We start from the raw sequence: 22,173 nt of genomic DNA, 5'->3' as shown, positions 1-22,173 counted from the left end.
ATTTCACCTCTTTCATTTCTGATTTTGTTTATTTGGGTCCTCTCTCTTTGTTTCTTGGTTAGTCTGGCTAGAGGTCCATCTATCTTGTTTATCCTTTCAAAGAACCAGCTCTTGGTTTTGTTGATCTTATGTATTGTTTCTTTGGTCTCTATGTCGTTTATCTGTGCTCTGATTTTTGTTATTTCCTTCCTTCTACTTACACTGGGCTTTTCTTGTTGCTCTTTTTCTAACTCTTTGAGTTGTAGAGTTAGATCATTTGTTACACTTTTTTCTAGTTTTTTGCAATAGGCTTGTAAGGATATGAACTTCCCTCTCAAAACTGCTTTTGCTGTGTCCCATAGATTTTGGATTGTTGTGTTTTCATTGTCATTTGTTTCCAGGATGTTTTTAATTTCTTCCTTGATTTCTCTGGTAACCCAGTCCTTGTTTAATAGCATGCTGTTTAGTCTCCATGTGTTTGATTTCTTTGGATTATTTTTATTGTAGTTAATTTCCAGTTTTATGCCATTATGGTCTGAGAAGATGCTTGATATGATTTCTATCTTCTTGAATTTGAAGAGACTTTGCCTATGTCCCAAAATGTGGTCTATCTTTGAGAATGTCCCATGTGCATTTGAGAAGAATGTATATTCTGTGGCTTTGGGGTGGAATGTTCTGAAGATGTCAATTAATTCCATCTGGTCTAGTGAGTCATTTAGGATTGATATTTCTTTGCTGATTTTTTGTTTGGATGATTTGTCGAAGGGTGACAGTGGGGTATTAAAATCTCCTACTATGATTGTATTGCTGTTAATCTCTCCCTTAATGTCCTCCAGCAGTTTTTTTTATGTATTTGGGTGCTCCCGTATTGGGTGCATATATATTTACCAGGGTTATTTCTTCTTGTTTGATTGCTCCCTTTAGTATTATGAAGTGGCCTTCATTGTCTCTTGTTATGTCCTTCACTCTGAGATCTAATTTGTCAGATATAAGTATTGCTACCCCAGCTTTCTTTTCATTTCCATTTGCCTGGAAAACCTTTTTCCATCCCTTCACCCTCAGTCTGTGTGTATCTCTTTTTCTGAGGTGGGTTTCTTGTAGACAGCAGATGTATGGGTCTTGTTTTCTTATCCAATCTGTTACCCTATATCTTTTGATTGGAGCATTTAAACCATTTACATTTAATGTTATTAATGATAGGTACTCATTTGATGCCATTTTTATTCTATACCCCTGTGTTCCTTCTTCGCTTCCTATTTATTTATTTTTACAGTAGACCTTTGAGCATTTCTTGCATTGCTGGTTTGGTGGAGATAAATTCCTTTAGTCTTTTTTTGTCTGTGAAGCTCCTGATTTCCCCTTCAATTTTGATTGATAGTCTTGCTGGGTACAGTATTCTTGGATTCAGACCCTTTCTTTGCATGACTTTGTATATTTCATCCCATTCCCTTCTGGCCTGATAAGTTTCTGTTGAGAAATCAGTTGTTAGTCTGATGGGGGTTCCTTTATATGTAACTTTCTGTCTCTCTCTGGCTGCTTTTAAGATTCTAACTTTGTCATGGGTGTTTGCCAATTTAATTATAATATGTCTTGGCGTCGGTCTTCTGGGATCCATTTTGCTTGGGACTCTGCGAGCATCTTGGATTTGTGTGGGTTTTTTCTTCTCTATCTCAGGAAAATTTTCTGTCATTATTTCTTGAAATACATTTTCCATGTCTACCTCGGTTTTCTTTCCTTCCGGAACCCCTATTATTCGAATATTGTTTTGTTTTGCATTGTCCCAAAGCTCCCGTAGGCTCTCCTCCTGCTTTTTAATTTTTTTTTCTAGAAGCTGCTCTAATTGGGTATTTTTTTCCATCTTGTCTTCTAGCTCACTGATGCGATCCTCTGCTTCTTCTAGTCTGCTCTTGATGCTATCTATTGAGTTCTTCATAGTAGCGATGTCATTTTTCATTTCATCTTGAGTCATCTTCATTTCCTCTTGGGTTTTTTTCATTTCCTCTTGGGTCTTACTCAAATTGTCAAATTTGTCTTCCATTCTTTTTAGCCATCTTAAGATCGTTACTCTGAATTCTTGCTCTGGTAGGTTGCTTGCCTCTATATCGTTTACTTCCTTTTCTGGTGAAGCCTGCTTTTCTTTCATATGCGGGCTGTTTTTTGGTCTCCCCATGATCTATGATGTCTGGTTGTGTAGTTCTCTCTCTCCTGCTTTGATTTAAAGGCACAAAATACAACACAACCAGGTACAACACACAAGGCACTGAATCGAAATGTGTTTGCGATATTAATAACCACCAATAAGGGTGACTAGAACCCAGCTAACAAAAACATGCAATCAAACAAAAAGCATAGGCAAATCAATCTTATAAAAGAAAAGCATACAACTTCAGTAAAGTTAACATTCAACATACAACTTCAGAGTTAGAGAGTAAGACTGTTTTGTTTTTTTTGTTTTTTGTTTTTGTTTTTAGGACAACTGCGAGGGAGGTGTGAATGGGTTTGGAGCAGGTAGTTGGAAATTAGATATATACAAGTAGGGTGAAATTTTAGGAGGGGGGAGACAGATGGAATGGGGGAAATCTAGAGCAGGAAAGGGTTAAGATAAACAGGGTATCAAAGGAAAAGATTGGAAAGAGGGTGAGGGCATAAAGGTAGGGTTGAGATAGAATAAAGCGTTGGAGAAAGAAGGATAGATAAAGACTGTAGAACAGTAATCCTGAAATTTAAAAAAAAAAAAAAATATATATATATATATATATATATATATATATATATATTTATAATCAAATGGAATAAAAATAATAAAAGTAAACAAAAGAAAATAAGATGAAAAAGGTAAATTAGTAGTAGTAATAATGTTGATTACATATACAATGTAATAATTATCAAGATAAAATCAAGTGAGGAAAAAGAAAAAAAATAGTTTCTTGAGTAAACGTTGCAAATAATGAAAACAAAAGTAAAAAACAAAAATTTAAAAATTAAAAAAAAAAATAATAAAATTTTAAAAATTTAATTAAAATTAGCAGTAATGAAGGTTATTCGCTTCCTCTATTGTTATGATCCAGTCCTGATTTTTAGGCAGGTTTTGCTTTGTTTTTATTACACTAGAGTCAATTTGTGAATTAGCCTCTGGGGGCAGTGTTTCTAGGTTGACTTCCCAGACTCTAAAGCCTCTCCAGCTTTTTTTTTTTTTCCGTCCTCTCTGAAGCTGCAACTATGGAGGGGGGGAGGGGGAAGGTCCGAGCAACTGCAATCTCCCGCAACTCTCCGATATCCCTCCGAGCGGGATCCAAATGTGTTGCTCTTTAGATATCTCCCGTTAGGAGCCCCGTCCACTTTCAAGGGTGACAACCGCCCAACAGCGGGGGCTTCTACTTGTAATCACCACCCCTGTCCTCCAGCTTCCGGGAGCGCGCTCTGTGCGCACAGGCTTTTTGTTTTCGCCGCGAGCGCTCTCCACCCTCTCCCCGCGAAATCTGACCTTTTCGCTGAGCAGTGGGGCAATCCTGTGAGGGCAAGTGTTCGCGCCGCTTGGGATCCGCGTTCTGGGGGTCACAGATGCTTGGTGGTCGCTGCGGCTGTGGATATTCAGGCCTCTGACACGATCCTATCTTCCTCTCAAGATGGCGAGGTTTCCCCGTCCAAGCCGGTAGGTAGCTCCGGGCAGGAACACAGCCCGCGTGGGTGCTTCCCTGTGAGGGGCACCTCTGTCAGCAGCCCCCCAGCAGTTTCTTCTGGTGTTCGCTGTCTCCCAGCTTGCCAATAAACACTCACAGCACAAGACCCTCAGTTGCTCTCTCTTTCTGCTTCGGGAGAGGGCTCAGAATCCGCCCATCTATTCTTCCGCCATCTTACCTCCCTCTCTTGTTCACTTTAAAAATGGGTAATAAGGTTTGTCTCATAGAACACTGAAAATGAAGTCAGACAGTATATGTAGAAAAGTCCTTTGAGTATTGGACTTCTATAGTTTTTTTATTGTTTAAAGTATTATTTATGTCTCCTTTTTCCCTGATTGACCTCCCCCCATCTACTCCTACCCCCGAGGGTAAGCCCCCTCTGCCCCAGTGTCTGTGTTCATTGGTTATGCAAAAATGCATGCATACAAGTCCTTTGGTTGATCTCCCATCCCTTACCACCACTCCCCTGCCTCTTGTCTCTGGATCTATTTTTGTTCATCAGTTTATGTTAATCATTATATCCCACATATGAATGAGATCATGTGATATTTATCTTTCTCTGACTGGCTTATTTTGCTTAGCATAATGCACTCCAGTTGCAAATGGTAAAAGTTCCTTTTTTTTTTTTTATAGCAGCATAGTATTCCATTGTGTAGATTTACCACAGTTTTTTTAATCCACTCATCTGCTGATGGGCACTTGGGCTGTTTCCAAATCTTAGCTATGGTGAATTGTGCTGCTATGAACATATGGGTGTATATATTCTTTCTGATTGGTTTCTTAGGATATAGTCCTAGAAGTGGGATTGCTGGGTCAAATGGGAGTTCCATTTTTAACTTTTTGAGAAAATCCCATATTGTTTTCCATAGTGGCTTATGTTCAATTAATATTTGACGAAGGAGACAAGAGCATAAAATGGAGTCATGACAGTCTCTTTGATAAATGGTGTTGGGAAATTTGGTCAGATACATGCAAAAAAATGAAACTAGAACAACAACTTACACCATATACACACAAAAAAACAAAAACCTCTAACTGGTTAAAGGACTTAAATGTAAGTTGGGAAACCATTAAAATCTTAGAAGACTTCATAGGCAGCAAAATATCAGACATATGTTGTAGCAATATCTTTACTGATACAGCTCCTAGGGCTATGGAGACTAAGGAAAAAAAATAAACAAATGGGATGATATCTATAGTTTTTAGATGTAACTTGAGCTAAAAATATAGTTGTCTCCTTTCTAAACAGGATTAAGTTCTATTATTTCCCTCTCGACTTTTAATGAAATTAATTGAAAAAGTTATTTTGAGAACATATTCTAACAAGTGTATTTAAGAAAATTATTGTGTCTACTGCAAGGCGGTAACTTACAGTCTATGTCATGTTAGACTCCTCATAAAGTGTTACATCATTTGATTTTGAAGATATTCAAAAGTTCTGTGCATAGGAGCAGTTAGAAGTTTGTGCATATCTTTAAATAATGGATGGTAATAATTATAAAAGCATGTGCATGAAGTTCCTTTATATTGTATAATTTAAACTAGCCACTTCTCAGTTATGATTAAAAAAACCTTTTTTTTTTTCTTTCTCTTGTATGTGTATCTGCAATAGCTGATGTTTCGCAAAATGCGAGGCTTAAGTGAATTTCCAGAAAATGTACCAGCCACTGGAGATGTCCTGTCTCACCTGACCTCCTCAGTTGACCTGGACTTCGGTGCGCACCATCCCCTGCATGTGACGATGCTGCCTAACCCCTCACACCTGGAAGCTGTCAACCCCGTGGCTGTCGGGAAGACTCGGGGAAGGCAGCAGTCTAGACAGGATGGAGACTACTCTCCCGATGTTTCGGCTCAGCCTGGGGACAAAGTCATTTGCTTGCAGGTACTTCCAGCTTCAGGAAACGTGATCAGGGTGTGGGAAGATAAAGGAGAAAGAATGTCAAAGTTGGTAGGTCTGAAAGGAGATGGCAGGTATTCAAGATGAAACTGAGATAAACTTTTAGGGAAAATAATATTCTGGGATTGTTTTAAAAATCAATAACAGATATGAAGTCTAGAGTCAAGGCAATGGACTTCAGACTGGTTTTCACTGTGCTTTTCCTTTCTCAAGTTATGATTAATTAAGGGGTTATTGACTGGCATATTATACCTACTACTGCTGGGAGGATGGATGTCATTGCTTCTCTGAAAGTATGGCCTTCTAGGAAACCACATGGTACCCATATATCTAACAAGGCTACACGAGTCTGGATTTATTTATTTATTTTTTGCTTGTTTGTTCTAAAGTGACGGTTTTTGGTATTAAGGTAAAGAATACAAGTTATTGCCCTCCCTGGATTGGCTCAGTGGATAGAGCTTCAGGCCAGAGAATTGAAGGGTCCTGGGTTCGATTCCAGTCAAGGGCAAAGGCACGTACCTCTGTTGCAGGCTCAATCCCTGGCCCTGGTCGGCAGCATGTGGGAGGCAACAATGTGTCTCTCTCACATCGATGTTTCTCTTTCTCTGTCTTTCCCCCTCCCTTCCACTTTCTAAAAGTTAATCAATGGAAAAAATACCCTTGGGTGAGGATTAACAACAACAAAATGATACAAATTATTAGTGTGGCTCTTGCTTCCCCAGCACCTCCCCCAGATTTTTCATAACCCAAAAGGTATCTTTTAGAGGTTTGGATTGTAGGTCCCTTTTTAAAAAAAAAATTTTTTTTTAAATTGATTTTAGAGAGAAGAAGGGAGAGGGAGAGAGAGAGACAGAAGCATCAATGATGAGAGAGAATCATTGATTGGCTGCCTCCTGCATACCTCCTACTGGGGATGGAGCCTGCAACCTGGTTGACGCTCAACCACTGAGCAATGCCAGTTGGCTTGCTTATATATATATATACAGACACACACACACACACACACACACACACACACACACCCTGTTTCCCCGAAAATAAGACAGTGTCTTATATTAATTTTTGCTCCCAAAAATGCGCTAGGTCTTATTTTCAGGGGATATCTTATTTTTCCATGAAGAAGAATATGGTACACATTTATTGTTAAATGAAAATAAAGGACATTTATTACCTTTATACAGTAACATGGTACGGTAGTTGTCAACACAAACCAGACAAACTGTGAATCCTACAGTATCAAGAATTTACTCATTTATTCAATGACAATCATGTCATCATCTTCTGGAACATCATCATAACAATCCAATTCCTGAATTTCCTGGTGAATTTCTTGTGACTCCATTTCTTTCAGAATCAGTGGACAAAATCTGTCATGTTTAGCCTAGGTGGGGCCTTATTTTCGGGGGATGCCTTATATTTCACTCAGAAGGAAACCTGTAAGTAGGTCTTATTTTGAGAGGATGTCTTATTTTCGGGGAAACACTGTAGGAGTGTTCGTTTCATTGTGAACCTTTAACTACTAGGGGATAAATAATCCTGGATATCAGTAACCAAGTCTTCAAACTCAACAGAAATCTACAAACTATATATAAGGCAGTAGAATATGTGGCTCTGTATACAGATAACCACAGTATCTTATTCATGTTAATTTTTCATGGGCTAGAAACTTGTGGAAAATACTTGGGGATAGGCAGACTGGATTTGATTATGATACAGCATTGTTAGTATATGAGGTCTGGGTCCAGAGCAAGTCTACCTAGGGCCTGCCATAGTGTGTGGGTTCTTGACTTCACTTAGGAAAGATTTTACAACACGAGTCCAGGTGATTTTGAGAGCATGTTTATTACAGTTGGGGACAGTGAAACAAAGGAAGGGCTTAAGGTAGAAGAAGCCACAGGAGAGAGCCTAGGCCGGGCGGCTGTTAGCTCACCGGGAAGTAAAAGTCACAGTGACATGTAAGCCACATTGGGGCTGCTGTCAGTTCACTGGAAATTCAGAGAAAATGGAGGCCTTGGACACAGGTTCAGGGGGAAAGCCCGGGAGGAGCTGCCGATGCCCACCGCTCCCCTGGTTGTAAGTCTTTTGGGGACCCTTAGAGTTTAGGAGAAAGAGCAGAGATAGCGGGTTGGGCATGCTTTAGCGAGAGTGTGCTGTGTGTGGGTCCTTTGTCTTGAGGCTTTTTATCTTTCTTTGCCTGGCCAGAATCTGAGGGAGGTCTCATGGGAGGGTCTTAACAGAAGATTCATTAGCATTCCAGGGATGTCCTTCAATATGTTGATTCATCAAATTGTGCATATAGAGAAGGGTCAGGGGTTATTTTTGGGTTAGTTTTATATTCAAAAAACATCATTGAAGAGGACTGGGACTGGGGCTGGTCTGCCCTGAGACAGACTGGAATGTGTAAACTTATTTGCTTCTAAGTGTCCTTGATTAGGGAAGATAAAATCTTGTGATTCATTAGCTGCCTGTAAATTGCTGAAATTGTTTGGTCTTGTTTAATTGTTTTGTCTCAGTTTTCCTTATTTCACTTGTCAAGGAATTTCCTTAGCTTCTTACTATGCTGCCACAGTATTTCTAAATAGAAAACTCCAAATAGTTAGCCAGATATTCTTTTTTTCTTTTTAAAATTTTTATTTTTAATTACAGTTTACATTCAATATTATTTGCATTAGTTTCAGGTATACAGCATATGGTTGAACAACCCTGTACTTTACAAAGTGTTCTTCTCAATATTTCCAGTACCCACCTGGCACCATCTAAGTTATTGACTATATTCACTATGTTGTACTTTACATGAGACCATTTTGTAACTATCAATTTGTGCTTTTATATATATATATATATATATATATATATATATATGTGTGTGTGTGTGTGTGTGTGTGTGTATATATACATATATATACATGTATATACATACATATATATATATATATACATACATATATATATATATATTGATTGATTTTTTACAGAGAGGAAGAGAGAGGGATAAAGAGTTAGAAACATCGATGAGAGAGAATCATCGATCAACTGCCTCTTGCACACACCCTTCTGGGGATGTGCCCGCAACCAAGGTACATGCCCTTGACCGGAATCGAACCTGGAACCTTTCAGTCCACAGGTCAACGCTCTATCCACTGAGCCAAACCAGTTTCAGCTGTGCTTCTTTTTAAAAAAATACATATTTTATTGATTTTTTACAGAGAGGAAGGGGGAGGGATAGAGAGTTAGAAACATTGATGAGAGAGAAATGTCAATCAGATGCCTCCTGCACACCCCCTACTGGGGATGTGCCCGCAACCCAGGTACATGCCCTTGACCAGAATCGAACCTGGGACCCTTCAGTCCATAGACTGATGCTCTATCCAATTTGTGCTTCTTCATCCCTTTACCTTACTTACTGATTTTGCATGTGTTTTATTTGTTCTATAAATTACAAAGACAGATATTCCCTTTACCTTTCTCTTGACTTAATTCATGATACAAATTTTTTCCTAAGTGAAGTCAAGAACATTATGGGTAGTCATTTACATTTACCCCCTACATTAAGCAGATCTTAAGATTGATTTCTGAAATAAGAGGTAAAAATGGCATTTTCTTTGACGTTATGAGAAACTGACAGCCAACCTTTGCCTGCTTTGTGTTCCCAAAATATTTTCCCTGCTGTTTTTCATGCCTTGCTCAAGTACACGATTCTAATTTCTTGTGGGAACTCTAAATTTGGAGCCTATAAAACCATGGCGAGTGAGACGTTACTTTTTCTGCCTGTCCTCTGTTTTTCTTAGTCCTGGACCTGGTAAAAAGTGGATTCTCATTGTGATCTCTTGTGTGTGTCCAAGCTCCCTCCTCCCCACCTCCCAGTCACGTTTGACTGCGTGGCTGCCAATCACCCAGCATTTGTTTGTGCTTATGGGCCCTTAATCCCACAGAGCTTTATGGAGCGTAATGGAGTGGTTTCTTTCTTTATTTAAGAGGGAAAATAAAATTAGCAATTGACAGGTGTGCTTTAGTGCCAAGAATCCTAAGGCCAGGATAAAATGAAGCAAGTTATGAACATATGTTCTTATGAAAGCCTCTACTGTAACATTTTGTAAAGGAGCAGAAAAGGCACTTACCTTTCTTCCTTGCTTTGCTGACCTCCATTTACATCCTTCCCCACAATGAATCCCATCAGCAAGGGCGCCTAAGGGTGAGAAACCCCTTGACCCTGTGTGGCTGCCGGCTGGACTTTGCAATGTAGCAAGTGTAGAAAAGACAAGGCCTCTGGAACCAAGAAGACATTTGCTGCCTTGTGGTTTGGCATGTTTGGTTTTTACATTGTTCTCTGAATCTCATAGGTAAAATGAGAGTATATTAATTCCTCATTGTATTCTGAGGATTACGTGAGAACAGGTACATAATAAATTCCTTAACCTAGGAAAATGGCTCGGAGGAGTGGGGAAATAAGTAAATAAAATAAAATAAAATAAAATAAAATAAAATAAAATAAATAAAATAAAGGTGGTATCACAATCAGAGAAGGTCTAGTGTCTAGTGCCAGCCATGTGAAATATATACTGTTTCTGAACCAAGGTTTTCTCATCTGTTAAAAGGACAGTAGTGACTTCCTTATCTAACCCCTCCCTCCAGCCTGGCTGTTGAGTGGATCAGTAGAGATAGTGTTTAGTGCTGTGGAGATAATGTAAGGGTATGTTATCGCTATGTATAAATATTCCACAATGTCAGTTATCCCTCTGGACGCCAGCAATGGGGAGGTGTGGCCCGGAAATTTCACTTAGGCAGAGGAGCATTTTCTTTCTTACTCAAAATATTCTACTTATATAAAAATAACTCTCCTTGGGACATTAACAATATCATTAAAAATGAACTTCTAAGTATTTTTCCTTAACTCATATTTAGGAAAATAAATTAATATTTAATTCTGCTATCATTAGAACCATAAAGATTGCTTTAAGTTAGGGCACATCAGATCATTTTATTCTTTAGTTCAGCATCTTAGCTGTTTATGATAATTGTCTTTTTTAGCATAAAGTCTGTAAGGCTTATATTTTCTTCTAAGATCTTCTAAGATCTAGAATTTCCTCATTATTAGCTTTCAGCTTTTCTTTTTTCTTTTTTAAAATATATTTTATTGATTTTCCACAGAGAGGAAGGGAGAGGGATAGATAGCTAGAAACATCGATGAGAGAGAATCATCAACCAGCTGCCTCCTGCACACCTCCTACTGGGGATGTGCCCGCAACCAATGCCTTGACCGGAATTGAACCTGGGACCCTTCAGTCAGTGGACCAATGCTCTATCCACTGAGCCAAACCGGTTTCAGCATCTTTTAGCTTTTCTTAAAAAAAAAATAAATAAATAAATCCTCCCTCTCTTTTGTGATATTGTGATCTAGCAGACTTCAAATATTCTTGAAGAGTAGTATATTTTAGACATTCTCTCATAACATTTTGTTTTTTCCTCAAAGCAGTTGATTAGGGGTTTCACTGGGCAAAGGGAGAGTTCAAAGCCGTGCACTATTCCTTATATCTCACAGCCTGTTTCTGTGAAAGTTTTAGTAGGCCTGATTTTCTTTCCTGGACCTCCAAGAGCCCTTCCTTCTGTTGATGAGTGTACTAGAATACTGGGGATAGGTGATGATATGGGATGGAGAGAGTAGGTCAACTGGTAGTAGCTGCAAGAGGAGAATAACTGATTTAGCATCTTTGAAAGTTGCTTAGATCAGCATAACTATTTGAGAAAACCCTACAACCAGCAGATTTTTAGGAGGGCAGGGGAGCAGTGAGAAGGTGGTTGTTTTTATTCCTGTTATTATTTGAAAACAATTTATTCCAGTCTGAAAACATAAAAATTTTTCATTGTGTTCCTTCTTTTTTATTCTCCCCCATAATTTAGGTTCACGGTGATGCTTCTTTCTGTGGTCAAGGGATTGTCCCTGAAACATTTACGCTCTCTAATCTCCCACATTTCAGAATTGGTGGAAGTGTCCACCTGATTGTCAATAACCAGCTGGGTTACACCACTCCAGCAGAAAGAGGAAGGTCTTCCTTATACTGTAGTGATATTGGTATGTAACACAGAATTGTTGGTGTTGCTGGGTCAGACAAGGAATTTCTAGAGAAACTTCTAGTTCAACTTGGAACAGCGAGCCTCACTGGTTAGCCCATTTTAAATTTTGGATCAGATACTTTCAGTGCTGTTAGTTAATATTTATTTTAAACTTTGAGCATAGTTGTTACATCCAAGGAAATAAGACTAGAGTGGAACTTAGATGGTGCAATCTCAAATTGCTTAAATATCCAGTTAAATGATCTGGAAACAAGAGATCAACATAATTAGTCAGCATTAAAGTAATTGTCTTTACAATGTTCAAACTTTGAGTTCTCAAATCTTAGTAAAAAAGGATATGTTTAATTTAATAAGAGATTAATGTCTAAAATATATAAAGAACTAATACAATAATAAAAACAATTAGATTAAAAGGGGGAGGAATTGAATACACCTTTTCTCAAAGAAGATATACTGATGGCCAACAGGCACATGAAAAGGTGCTCACCATCACTAATCATCAGGGAAATGCAAATCAGAACCACAATGAGGTACCACACAAACCTCTGAATAAAAAAGACAAGAGGCAACAGGTGCTGGTGAGGATGTGGTAAAAGGGACTCTGATGCACTGTTGGTGGGAATGTAAATTAGTCCAACCACTATGGAAAACAATATGGAGATTCCTCAAAAAATTAAAAATAGATGTAGCATAAAATTCAGAAAATCCACTCTGGCTATGTATGCAAAGTATATGAACACAGGATTTCGACAAGGATACCTGCACTCCATGTTTATGACAGCATTATTCACAATAGCCAAGATATGGAAGCAACCCAAATGTCTATCACTGGGTGAATGGATAAAGAAATATGATAGGTATACACATGGAGTGCTATTCAGTCATGAGAAAGGAATACATCCTGCCATCCATTTGTGCCAATGTGGATGGATCTTTGAGCACAGTATGCTAAGCAAGATTGGTCAGACAGCAAAAGAAAAGTATTGTATGATATCATTTATATGTAGAATCCTAAAAAAAAAAAAAAAAAAAAAGTCACAGATGTGAAAAAGCAGAGTGAAATGGTGGTTACCAGGGGATCAGGGGTGGGGGGAAGGATAAAGGTACAAATGAGTGAATAATGAATAGTAAGTAAGCCATAGAGATCTGATGTGTAGTATATAATGAATATAGTCAATAATACTGCACTATACTGGTATAATGTGATAAATATTGCTTCAATGGCAATCATATAATGATATCTAAAGTATCAAAGTAATATTCTGTATATTTGAATTTATTAATTTTAATATGTCAAATTTATTTTATTTATTCTTATTATTATGTTTTAATCCTCACCTGAGGATATTTTCCCATTGGTTTTTAGAGAGTGGAAGAGAGAGGGAAAGACAGAAACATCATTGTGAGAGAAACACATCTTTTGGTTGCCTCCTGCATGAGCCCTGACCAGGGCCCAGGCCAGGGAGGAGTCTGCTACCAAGATACATGCCCTTGACTGGAATTGAACCCGGGATCCTGTGGTTCACTGACTGATGCTCGTCTATCCACTGAGTCAAACTGGCTAGGGCTCAATTTTTTTTTTAAATGATATATGTTCAGCCACTAAATTTGGCCAAGTAGTCTGGTTAGACATCAGATGTGAAGAATGACGGTTGCCTTCTTTTAATCAATGAAAATTGGCAGTATTAAGAGAAATGCGGGATTCTAAATATCTATATACTTAAATGATGTTTATTGATTTTTTAGAGAGAGGAAGAAACATCCATTTATTGTTCCACTTATTTATGCATTCATTGGTTGCTTCTGATGTTTGTCCTGGTTGGGGATCGACCCTGAAACCTTGGTGTATCGGGAAGACACTCTTAACCAACTATGCCACCTGGCCAGGGCAGAAATGCAGAGATTTTAATACCCCAGTCCCTATTTCACAGAGTTATAAGAAATGTGAGATGGTAGGATCTATTCTGTTTCAGATCCAGAGCCTGGCCTGGATGTGCTTTGGGACTATGTGAATTTTTTGTGATTAGTTAAGAGATACTGAAAACTCATTCTTGAATTCCTCTTTGGAGAAAATCCAATTTTTCCCCATAGGATGCATTAATAGTAATAATGTCAATAACAAAATAACTGTTAGTTATTACACACCAGGCACTTTTAAGTACTCTATATGCATTTAATCTTTACAATAATGCTAAGAAGTAGGAGCTATTATCCCAGTGTTATAGAAAGGGAGAGTAAGAAAACTTTATCAAGGTCACAGAATAAGTCATAGAATTGTGATTTGAACTTATTCTTGTCAGCTGGACTCCAAAATTTTAGATAACAACCAATTTAAACTCTCTTTGAAGATGTGGGCTGCCTCTCCTTGCAGGCAGCAGAACTTGGCGCTGGGCTAGTTTCGTCTGGCTCACTTCATCTTGTCTTCTCTGCCGCAGGGAAGCTCGTGGGCTGTGCCATCATCCATGTCAATGGAGATAGCCCAGAGGAAGTGGTCCGTGCCACACGGCTGGCTTTTGAATACCAGCGGCAATTCCGGAAGGATGTGATTGTTGATTTGTTGTGCTACAGGCAGTGGGGCCACAACGAGCTGGATGAGCCTTTCTTCACCAACCCAGTCATGTACAAAATCATCAGGTACAATTATACACCTTCACTTAACGTGCCCTCTCCCCCTTAGTGTCACATGCTTTTTGTTAGACATCCTCAATTAGAATGACCAACTTTCCTGGTTTGTGTGAGACACGAAGCTTTCAGTGCTAACACTGGGCCTCCAAAGTCCTGGGTAGACTGGGATGGTCATCCTGTGGGTGTTAGGAAAGCTCCCCATATTCTTCAAATTCTACATATTTCGTCAATGAACAGGCAAAGTGGGCCACTCAACAACCTCACTTAGCAGATGGGAAGATGGAATAGGAGGACTAAGGCAGAGCCTTGCCTGAAGTTACTTAGTATGGCATTAACAGGGTCAGAAACAGAACTTCCATGATCCACTTCTGCAAACTACAGATGGGTACCCACTCTGTACCTTGGCACGATGTTGGATTTTAATGAAAGTCCAGAACTGTGCTGTCCAATATAGCAGTCACTTAAGTGGCTACTGAACGCTTGAAATGTGGTGAGTCTTCATGGAGACAGGCTGTGAGTGTAATGTACACATCAGATTTCAAAGATTTAATATGAAAAAAGATGTTAACTATCTCAACAATTAATTATATTAACTAGATATTAAAAGACAATATTTTGGATATATTGATTTAAATAAATGTGATTTAAATTCTACCTGTTTCTTTTTACCTTTTCTAATGTGACCACTAGCAAATTTTAAATTCCACATTGGCTTGTATTAGACACTGAGTGGCCAGATTATTATGATCTCTGAACGCATAATAATCTGACCACTCAGTGTAGACTGACCACAGAGTTGGGATTTTAAAATAATGTTTTTCCATGTATAAGAACTGCATTGTGGGTAGTTAGAAGCAGAGGACTTACTAGCTAGAGGCTGGGGGCCACTATCTCCTGGTCCCTTGGCATATCAAGATTTGCAAGCTTTCCTTTATACATAAGTACACTGAGTGGCCAGATTATTATGCGTTCAGAGATCATCAAAACCTGGCCACTCAGTGTATTTCAGTGCTGAGTCAGAGGATTAATGTGACAGAGAAAAATGTCACTTTTTAGATACTAGGAAGTAAAAATAGATCCCTCTTCTCTACTTTATTTCCTCATAGACATAAATTAAAGCAGAAGAAATAACTTGGTGACATTTTACGAGCCTTTCTAGTCATAGAGAGCAGACTGCTTTTGGAAGAACAAATCTGGATTCTTTATTTAGCTCTGAGCGTAGCAGCTGAATTACTTGGTGTACCCCAGTGCCCCATTTAAAATAATCTATCCTGTTAACCTCTCACTTCGGTCAGAATTAAATATGGTAATAAATCTGATCAGACCTTATAGTTTAAAGTGTTATGCAAATATTGAGTGGCATTATTATTATTATTGGAGCTGAATAGGTTCAGGATTCTTAAAGACACCTGAAACGGATGTTGGCAATTTTGGGTTTAATATTTTTTTTTAAAAACAAAGGGGTGCTAAATGGGTAGATTATGTAGGTCAGTCCTATGAATAACTGAATTTACCAATTGATTGAAAAATTACTAATTATTTCTACCTGAATGTAGATGAAAATTCATAAAGATAAATTTGTTTTCTCTTGCTTCCCTGGATGAAGTTGTTACTCACCACTGCCTTTTTGAAGAAAATAATTTATTGGAGTGACAGTCACATGGCATTCAGTGGACCATTTAAAATTCAATAGCACTTAGTAAATTCACAATGCCATACAACCATCCCTCTATTTCGTTACAAAGCATTTTCTACATGCCTTTTTACAGTGAACACATCACATATCTTTTTTTTTTTTTTTTTTAATATATTTTATTGATTTTGTACAGAGAGGAAGGGAGAGAGATAGAGAGTTAGAAACATCCATGAGAGAGAGTCATCGATCAGCCGCCTCTTGCACACCCCCTACTGGGGATATGCCCGCAACTAAGGTACATGCCCTTGACCGGAATCGAACCCGGGACCCTTCAGTCCCCAAGCCGACGCTCTATCCATTGAGCCAAACCGGTCTCGGCCACATCACATATCTTTGACAAAAACTGTATCTGTCTCTCTTTGATGTTTACAAATCAGATTGATTTATTCCTTTGTTTTCTTGGACAGAGCCCGGAAGAGCATTCCAGACACTTATGCAGAGCATCTTATTGCCAATGGACTCATGACCCAGGAGGAGGTGTCAGAAATCAAGGCCTCCTACTATGCCAAGTTAAATGACCATTTAAATAACCTGGCCCAATATAGCCCCCCTGCCACTCACCTGCAGGCCCACTGGCAGGGCCTGGCTCAGCCAGAAGCTCGCATTACCACCTGGAACACAGGTGTGCCCGTAGACCTCCTTCGGTTTATTGGCGGCAAGTCTGTGGAGGTGCCGGAGGAACTCCAGATGCACAGTCACCTTCTGAAGATGTATGTTCAGGTGGGGAGCCCTGAACTCTCTGATTATTGTTTGTTTCTTGTGCAAATTGCTATTTGGTCATTTGGTTGGCTAATTTGTTTGACAAATATCTATTGTATGCTGTTATGTTCTAGGAACAGATTCTAGTGGTATTTTGGTACTGATAGTAAATTAACTCAGATTTTGTCTACTTTTCTTTTTCCTTCCTTCCTTCCTTCCTTCCTTCCTTCCTTCCTTCCTTCCTTCCTTCCTTCCTTCCTTCCTTCCTTCCTTTGCTCATTCATTCACTTATACATGTTTAATACATTAAATGTACATGTACTACATGCATATTATTAGATACTAGAGGCCTGGTGCATGAAAATTCGTGCACTCGTGGAGGAGGGGTTCCTCAGCCCGGCCTGTGCCCTCTCGCAGTCCAGGCCCTCTTGAAGGATATCCACCTGCCAGCTTAGGCCTGCTCCCTGGGTGATCAGTTGGACATCCTTACTGCTGCTGTGGAGACAGGAGAGGCTCTTGCCTACTACTGCTGAGCTCGCTAGCCTTGAGCCCTGGAGTTCTGGCTGAGTGGTGCTCGCCCTGTGGGAGTGCACTGACTACCAGGGGGCAGTTCTTGAGTTGAGTGTCTACCCCCTGCTTGTCAGTGCAAGTCATAGCAACCAGTTCTATGGTTTGGCTGATTTGCATACTAGCCTTTTATTTTATAGGGTACAGCAATACCAGAAGGCCTGTTTGGATTATTCTAACCAGAAAACACTTTAATTCTTTTGGGTGCCTTAAATGTAATAAATAAAAATCAACATACACACCCCAGAGTCAACTGTTTAGAGCCTGAATCATGTTGAGGTTTTATATATTGTCTCACATTATGCATGTGACAAACACTTCTGGTTTGCCTGGCTCTCAGTTAAAGGCCTTCATCTTTCTTAAACTTGGGTGAAGAAACTGCCTTTTGAATTATTATTTATTTATTTTTTAAATAGATTTTCATTGATTTCATAGAGGAAGAGGGAAAGAGAAATAGAAACATCAATGAAAGAGAATCATTGATTGGCTGCCTTCTGCACATACCCACTGGGGTAAAGCATGTGTTCTTGGCTGGAATTGAACCTGGGACCCTTTAGTCTGCAGGCTGATGCTCTATCCACTGAGCCAAACTAGCCAGGACCTTTTGAATTATTTTTAAAACATTAACTTCATTTTGTTTTTTGTTAATATTCACCTGAGGATATTCCCCCCGCCCCATTTATTTTTAGAGAGTGAACAGATAGTGAGAGACACACAGAATCATGGATGTGAGAAGACACATCGATTGGGCATGCACCCCAACTGGGGCTGGGGATTGAGCCTGCAACTGAAGTACGCTCTTGACTGGAATTGAACCCACAATCCCTCAGTCTGTGGGCCAACACACTAACCACTGAGCTAAAGTGGCTGGGGCCATTTGGGGGTTTTAATTATAGATATAGAGACTATTAAAACAAACTATGCATTCACCATCCAGGTGAAGTAATAGAATATTATAAATAAGTTCCCTGTGAAACCCTCCCTGCTGCCGTCTCTCATTCATCCACAGGGTGAACAACTAACCTGAGCACCTGTGTATTTTGCCTGTTTTAAGATGACAGATGATTGCTATCAGACTTACATGTATTCTTCTGCACTTTCTGTTTTGTTTAACATTATGTTTCTGATACTTCCCATTGTTGCATTACATTTTTTTTTTAACTCTGTGAAAAAGAATAACTTTCTCTCCCCATTCAATTTTACAGTCCAGGCTGGAGAAGGTGATGGATGGAACCAAGTTAGACTGGGCCACGGCAGAAGCTCTTGCCTTAGGCTCATTGCTTGCTGAAGGTAAGACGTTTCTGTTTACCTGCACAGCTGGTAGGAGATGTTTTAATATGATGTTTGATACATGTGATTCTGCAGATTTTTAAGTGATAGCTACCTACTATTATTTTTATTGACCATAGAGATTCTAAAACACATTATCTTTTCTTATCTGACAATATTATTTAATCTTAATATATCATGTTGACAACCTTCATCAGAGAATAGAGCAACATACCTGGAAAAAAAGAGCTCAGGACTGGATATTTTCCTCTAAAAACTGTAGGGTAAATGATGACTCTACATTCTTATACAATCTCACTTTGACTACAGACCTTTACATATAGGACTGGTATATTTGAATAAGGATAATCTATTATGCTAAGAAAACTCTCAGGATAAGTTGATATATAAAACTTCAGGGTCACCATGTCTTATTACTAGGTTATTCATAGGAATCTGGTTTTCCCCCCCTTTTGATTGCTTAAGGTTATAATGTCCGTCTGAGTGGCCAAGATGTTGGCCGTGGAACGTTTAGTCAGAGACATGCAATGGTTGTTTGCCAGAAGACTGATGACACCTACATCCCTCTGAACCATATGGACCCTCATCAGAAGGGGTTTCTAGAGGTAGGATGTTTTCTTACCTATTTGAAAATCCATATGCTAATGATTATAGTTATAGAATTATTTTTTAGCCTATCTAATAAAGAGGTAATATGCAAATTGTCCATCACTCTAACACAGAAGATGGTTGCCCCCATGTGGACACAAGATGGCCGCAACAAGATAGCCTGCAGGGGAGAGCAGTTAGGGGTGAACAAGCCAGCAGGGGAGGGCAGTTGGAAGAGACCAGGCCTGCAGGGGAGGGCAGTTGGGGGAGACCAGGCCTGCAGGGGAGGGCAGTGGGGGTGACCAGGCATGCAGGGGAGGACAGTTAGGGGTGACCAGGGTGGCAAAGGAGGTAAGTTAGGGGTGACCAGGCCGGCAGGGGAGGGCAGTTAGGCATAACCAGGCTGTCAAGGGAGGGAAGTTGGAGGTGACCAGGCTGTGAGGGCAGGACAATTTCGGGCAAACAGGCTGGTAAGGGAGGTAACTGGGCCAGCAGCAGAGGGCAGTTGGGGGTGACCAGGCCTGTAGGGGAGGACAGTTAGGTGCACCCAGGCCTGCATGTTGGGCAGTTGGGGGTGACCATGCTGGCAGGGCAGGGCAGTTATGGGCCACCAGGCTGACAAGGGAGGGCAGTTAGGGGTGACCAGACCTGCAGGGGAGGGCAGTTAGGGGTGACCAGACTGGCAGGGGAGGGTAGTTGGGGGCTATTGGGCTGGCAGGGGAGCAGTTTGGGGTTAATCAGGCTGGCAGGGGAGCAGTTAGGGGGTGATCAGGCTGGCAGGCAGAAGCGGGTAGGGGCAATCAGGCAGGCAGGGAGGAGCAGTTAGGAGCCAGAAGTCCTGGATTGTGAGAGGAGTGTCTGACTGCTAGTTTAGGCCCAATCCTTCCACCATTTCTTACTTCTTTTCAATCAGGTTAAGTTTCTGAACTCTCTAAATCTCTGTTGTCTTGCTAATGAAAAGAAAATTGGATTCTACTGAGTCCCCTAATTACTTACTCCAGGACTTCCGTGAGGATCAAATGAGATGACACATGTGAAAACACTTCATAGACATTTGGTTAAACTGTAAAATGTTTGTACCTGGCTATAAAGCAAGTCAGGTTCCTGCACTGAAGAAACTCCAAGGAGTCTAGTCGCTAGAGAGAGGAAGCTGGGCGTTGCTACGTTATGTCATTACTCAACACCCACAGCGCCTGTTTCTGGGCTGGGCTGTGGGCAGCATTTTGCACAATGGGGTCTTGCAGCATTGTTTGAGATTTGGTGGGGTGTCACTCCAGGGTGGTGGTGGGGCCTGTGTCCCATTTGGCGGAAACCAAGTGTTTGTTTGCCGGCACCAGTTCCATGGTGCCATTTATTTTTAAATGGGCAGTGCGCATCATGGCAGCTCCTGTGTCCTCCTGGTGGTAGTGCATGCCATAGCTACTCGATAGAGCGTCTGCCTCCTGTTGGTCATTACACATCATAACTACCGGTTGGTGGGAAGGACCGGCACTTAGCCCTTTATATATGTAGATACCTGGTATTGTGATTTCTCCAACTTTGTTTTTCTTTCTTAAGCTTGCTGCAGCTATTTAGGGTCCTATATACATTTTTGGAGTATTTGTTCTATATCTGTGAAATATGCCATTGGTAATTCAATAGGGATTGTATTAAATCTATAGATTGCTTTGGAGAGTATGGAAATTTTAATGATGTTAATTTTATCAATCTATGAACACATTTTATTTTTCCACTTGTTTATATCTTTATCTCTTTTTTCATCATCCTGAGGTTTTTAAGTATGTCTTTTACATCCTTGGTTAAGTTTATTCCTAAGTATCTTCCTTTTCTGTTGCAATTGTAAATGGGATTGATGTTTAATTTATATTTCTGAGAATTCATTGTTGGTGTATAAAGATGCCATGGATTTCTGGGTGTTAATTTTGTATTCTGCTACATTTGCAAAATTCATTTATTAAATCTAGTAGTTTTTAGTGGAATCTTTATGGTTTTCTATGTACAATATCATGTCATCTGCAAATAATGAGAATTTTACTTCCTCCTTTCCAATTTGGATGCCTTTTTTGGTTTCTTCTTGTCTGATAGCTGTGGCTAGGACTTCTAGTACTATGTTGAATAGGAGTGGTGAAAGTGAACATCCCGCATTGTTCCTGTTCTTAGGTGAAATGGTTTTAATTTTCCCCATTGAGTATGATGTTGGCTGTAGGTTTGTCATATATGGCTATTATGTTGAGACTAGAGGCCTGGTGCACGAATTTGTGCACCAGTGGGATTCCTCAGCCTGGCCTGGGGGATCAGGTTGAAACTGGCTATCAGACATTCTCCGAGGGTTCCCAGAATGCGTGAGGGCACAGGAGAGGCCGAGAGACCCCACTGGTACACTATCGGGGCTGGGGACGTAGGAGGTTGACCAGCTGGGGAGGGACCATAGGAGGGCTCTAGGGCATGTCTGGCCTGTCTAGCCCGGTCCTGATTGACTAGACCCCAGCAGCAAGCTAACTTACCAGTTTGAGCATCTTCCCCCTGGTGGTCAGTGAACATCATAGCAACTGTTTGACTGGTTGACTGTCTGACCCCTGGTGGTCAGTCCACATCATAGCAAGTGGTTGAGCATTCTTAGCATATCATTAGCATATTACACTTTGATTGGTTGAACGGATGACCTGATGACCAGACACTTAACATATTAGGCTTTTATTATATAGGATATGATCTCTCTATTCCCACACTGCTGAGAGTTTTTATTAAAAATAGGTGTTGGCGCCGAGACCGGTTTGGCTCAATGGATAGAGCGTCGGCTTGGGAACCAAAGGGTCACGGGTTCGATTCCGGTCAAGGGCATGTACCTTGGTTGCGGGCATATCCCCAGTAGGGGGTGTGCAAGAGGCAGCTGATCGATGACTCTCTCTCATCGATGTTTCTAGCTCTCTATCTCTCTCCCTTCCTCTCTGTACAAAATCAATAAAATATATTTTAAAAAAATAGGTGTTGGATTTTATCTAATGCTTTTTCTATATCTATTGATATGATCATGTAATTTTTGTTTTTAGATTGTTTATGTGATGTAGCACACTAATTGA

General features: G+C 40.0%; 1 protein-coding gene across 1 annotated transcript in view; it reads left to right on the top strand.

The window, feature by feature from the left end:
- The window catches only part of DHTKD1 (dehydrogenase E1 and transketolase domain containing 1), a 59,277-nt gene that overhangs the window by 20,796 nt on the left and 16,308 nt on the right, over positions 1 to 22,173 (top strand). The window contains exons 5-10 of the mRNA XM_084875830.1: positions 5,272 to 5,541; positions 11,455 to 11,626; positions 14,064 to 14,262; positions 16,357 to 16,669; positions 18,421 to 18,505; positions 18,971 to 19,110. Coding sequence (XP_084731956.1) covers positions 5,272 to 5,541; positions 11,455 to 11,626; positions 14,064 to 14,262; positions 16,357 to 16,669; positions 18,421 to 18,505; positions 18,971 to 19,110 — 1,179 coding nt within the window. The remainder of the gene's footprint in view (positions 1 to 5,271; positions 5,542 to 11,454; positions 11,627 to 14,063; positions 14,263 to 16,356; positions 16,670 to 18,420; positions 18,506 to 18,970; positions 19,111 to 22,173) is intronic.

The sequence above is a fragment of the Pipistrellus hanaki genome, assembly GCF_964339955.1.
Source record: "Pipistrellus hanaki genome assembly, chromosome: 1".
Classification (NCBI taxonomy): Eukaryota; Metazoa; Chordata; class Mammalia; order Chiroptera; family Vespertilionidae; genus Pipistrellus; species Pipistrellus hanaki.
This window is presented reverse-complemented; position numbering and strand designations above follow the sequence as displayed.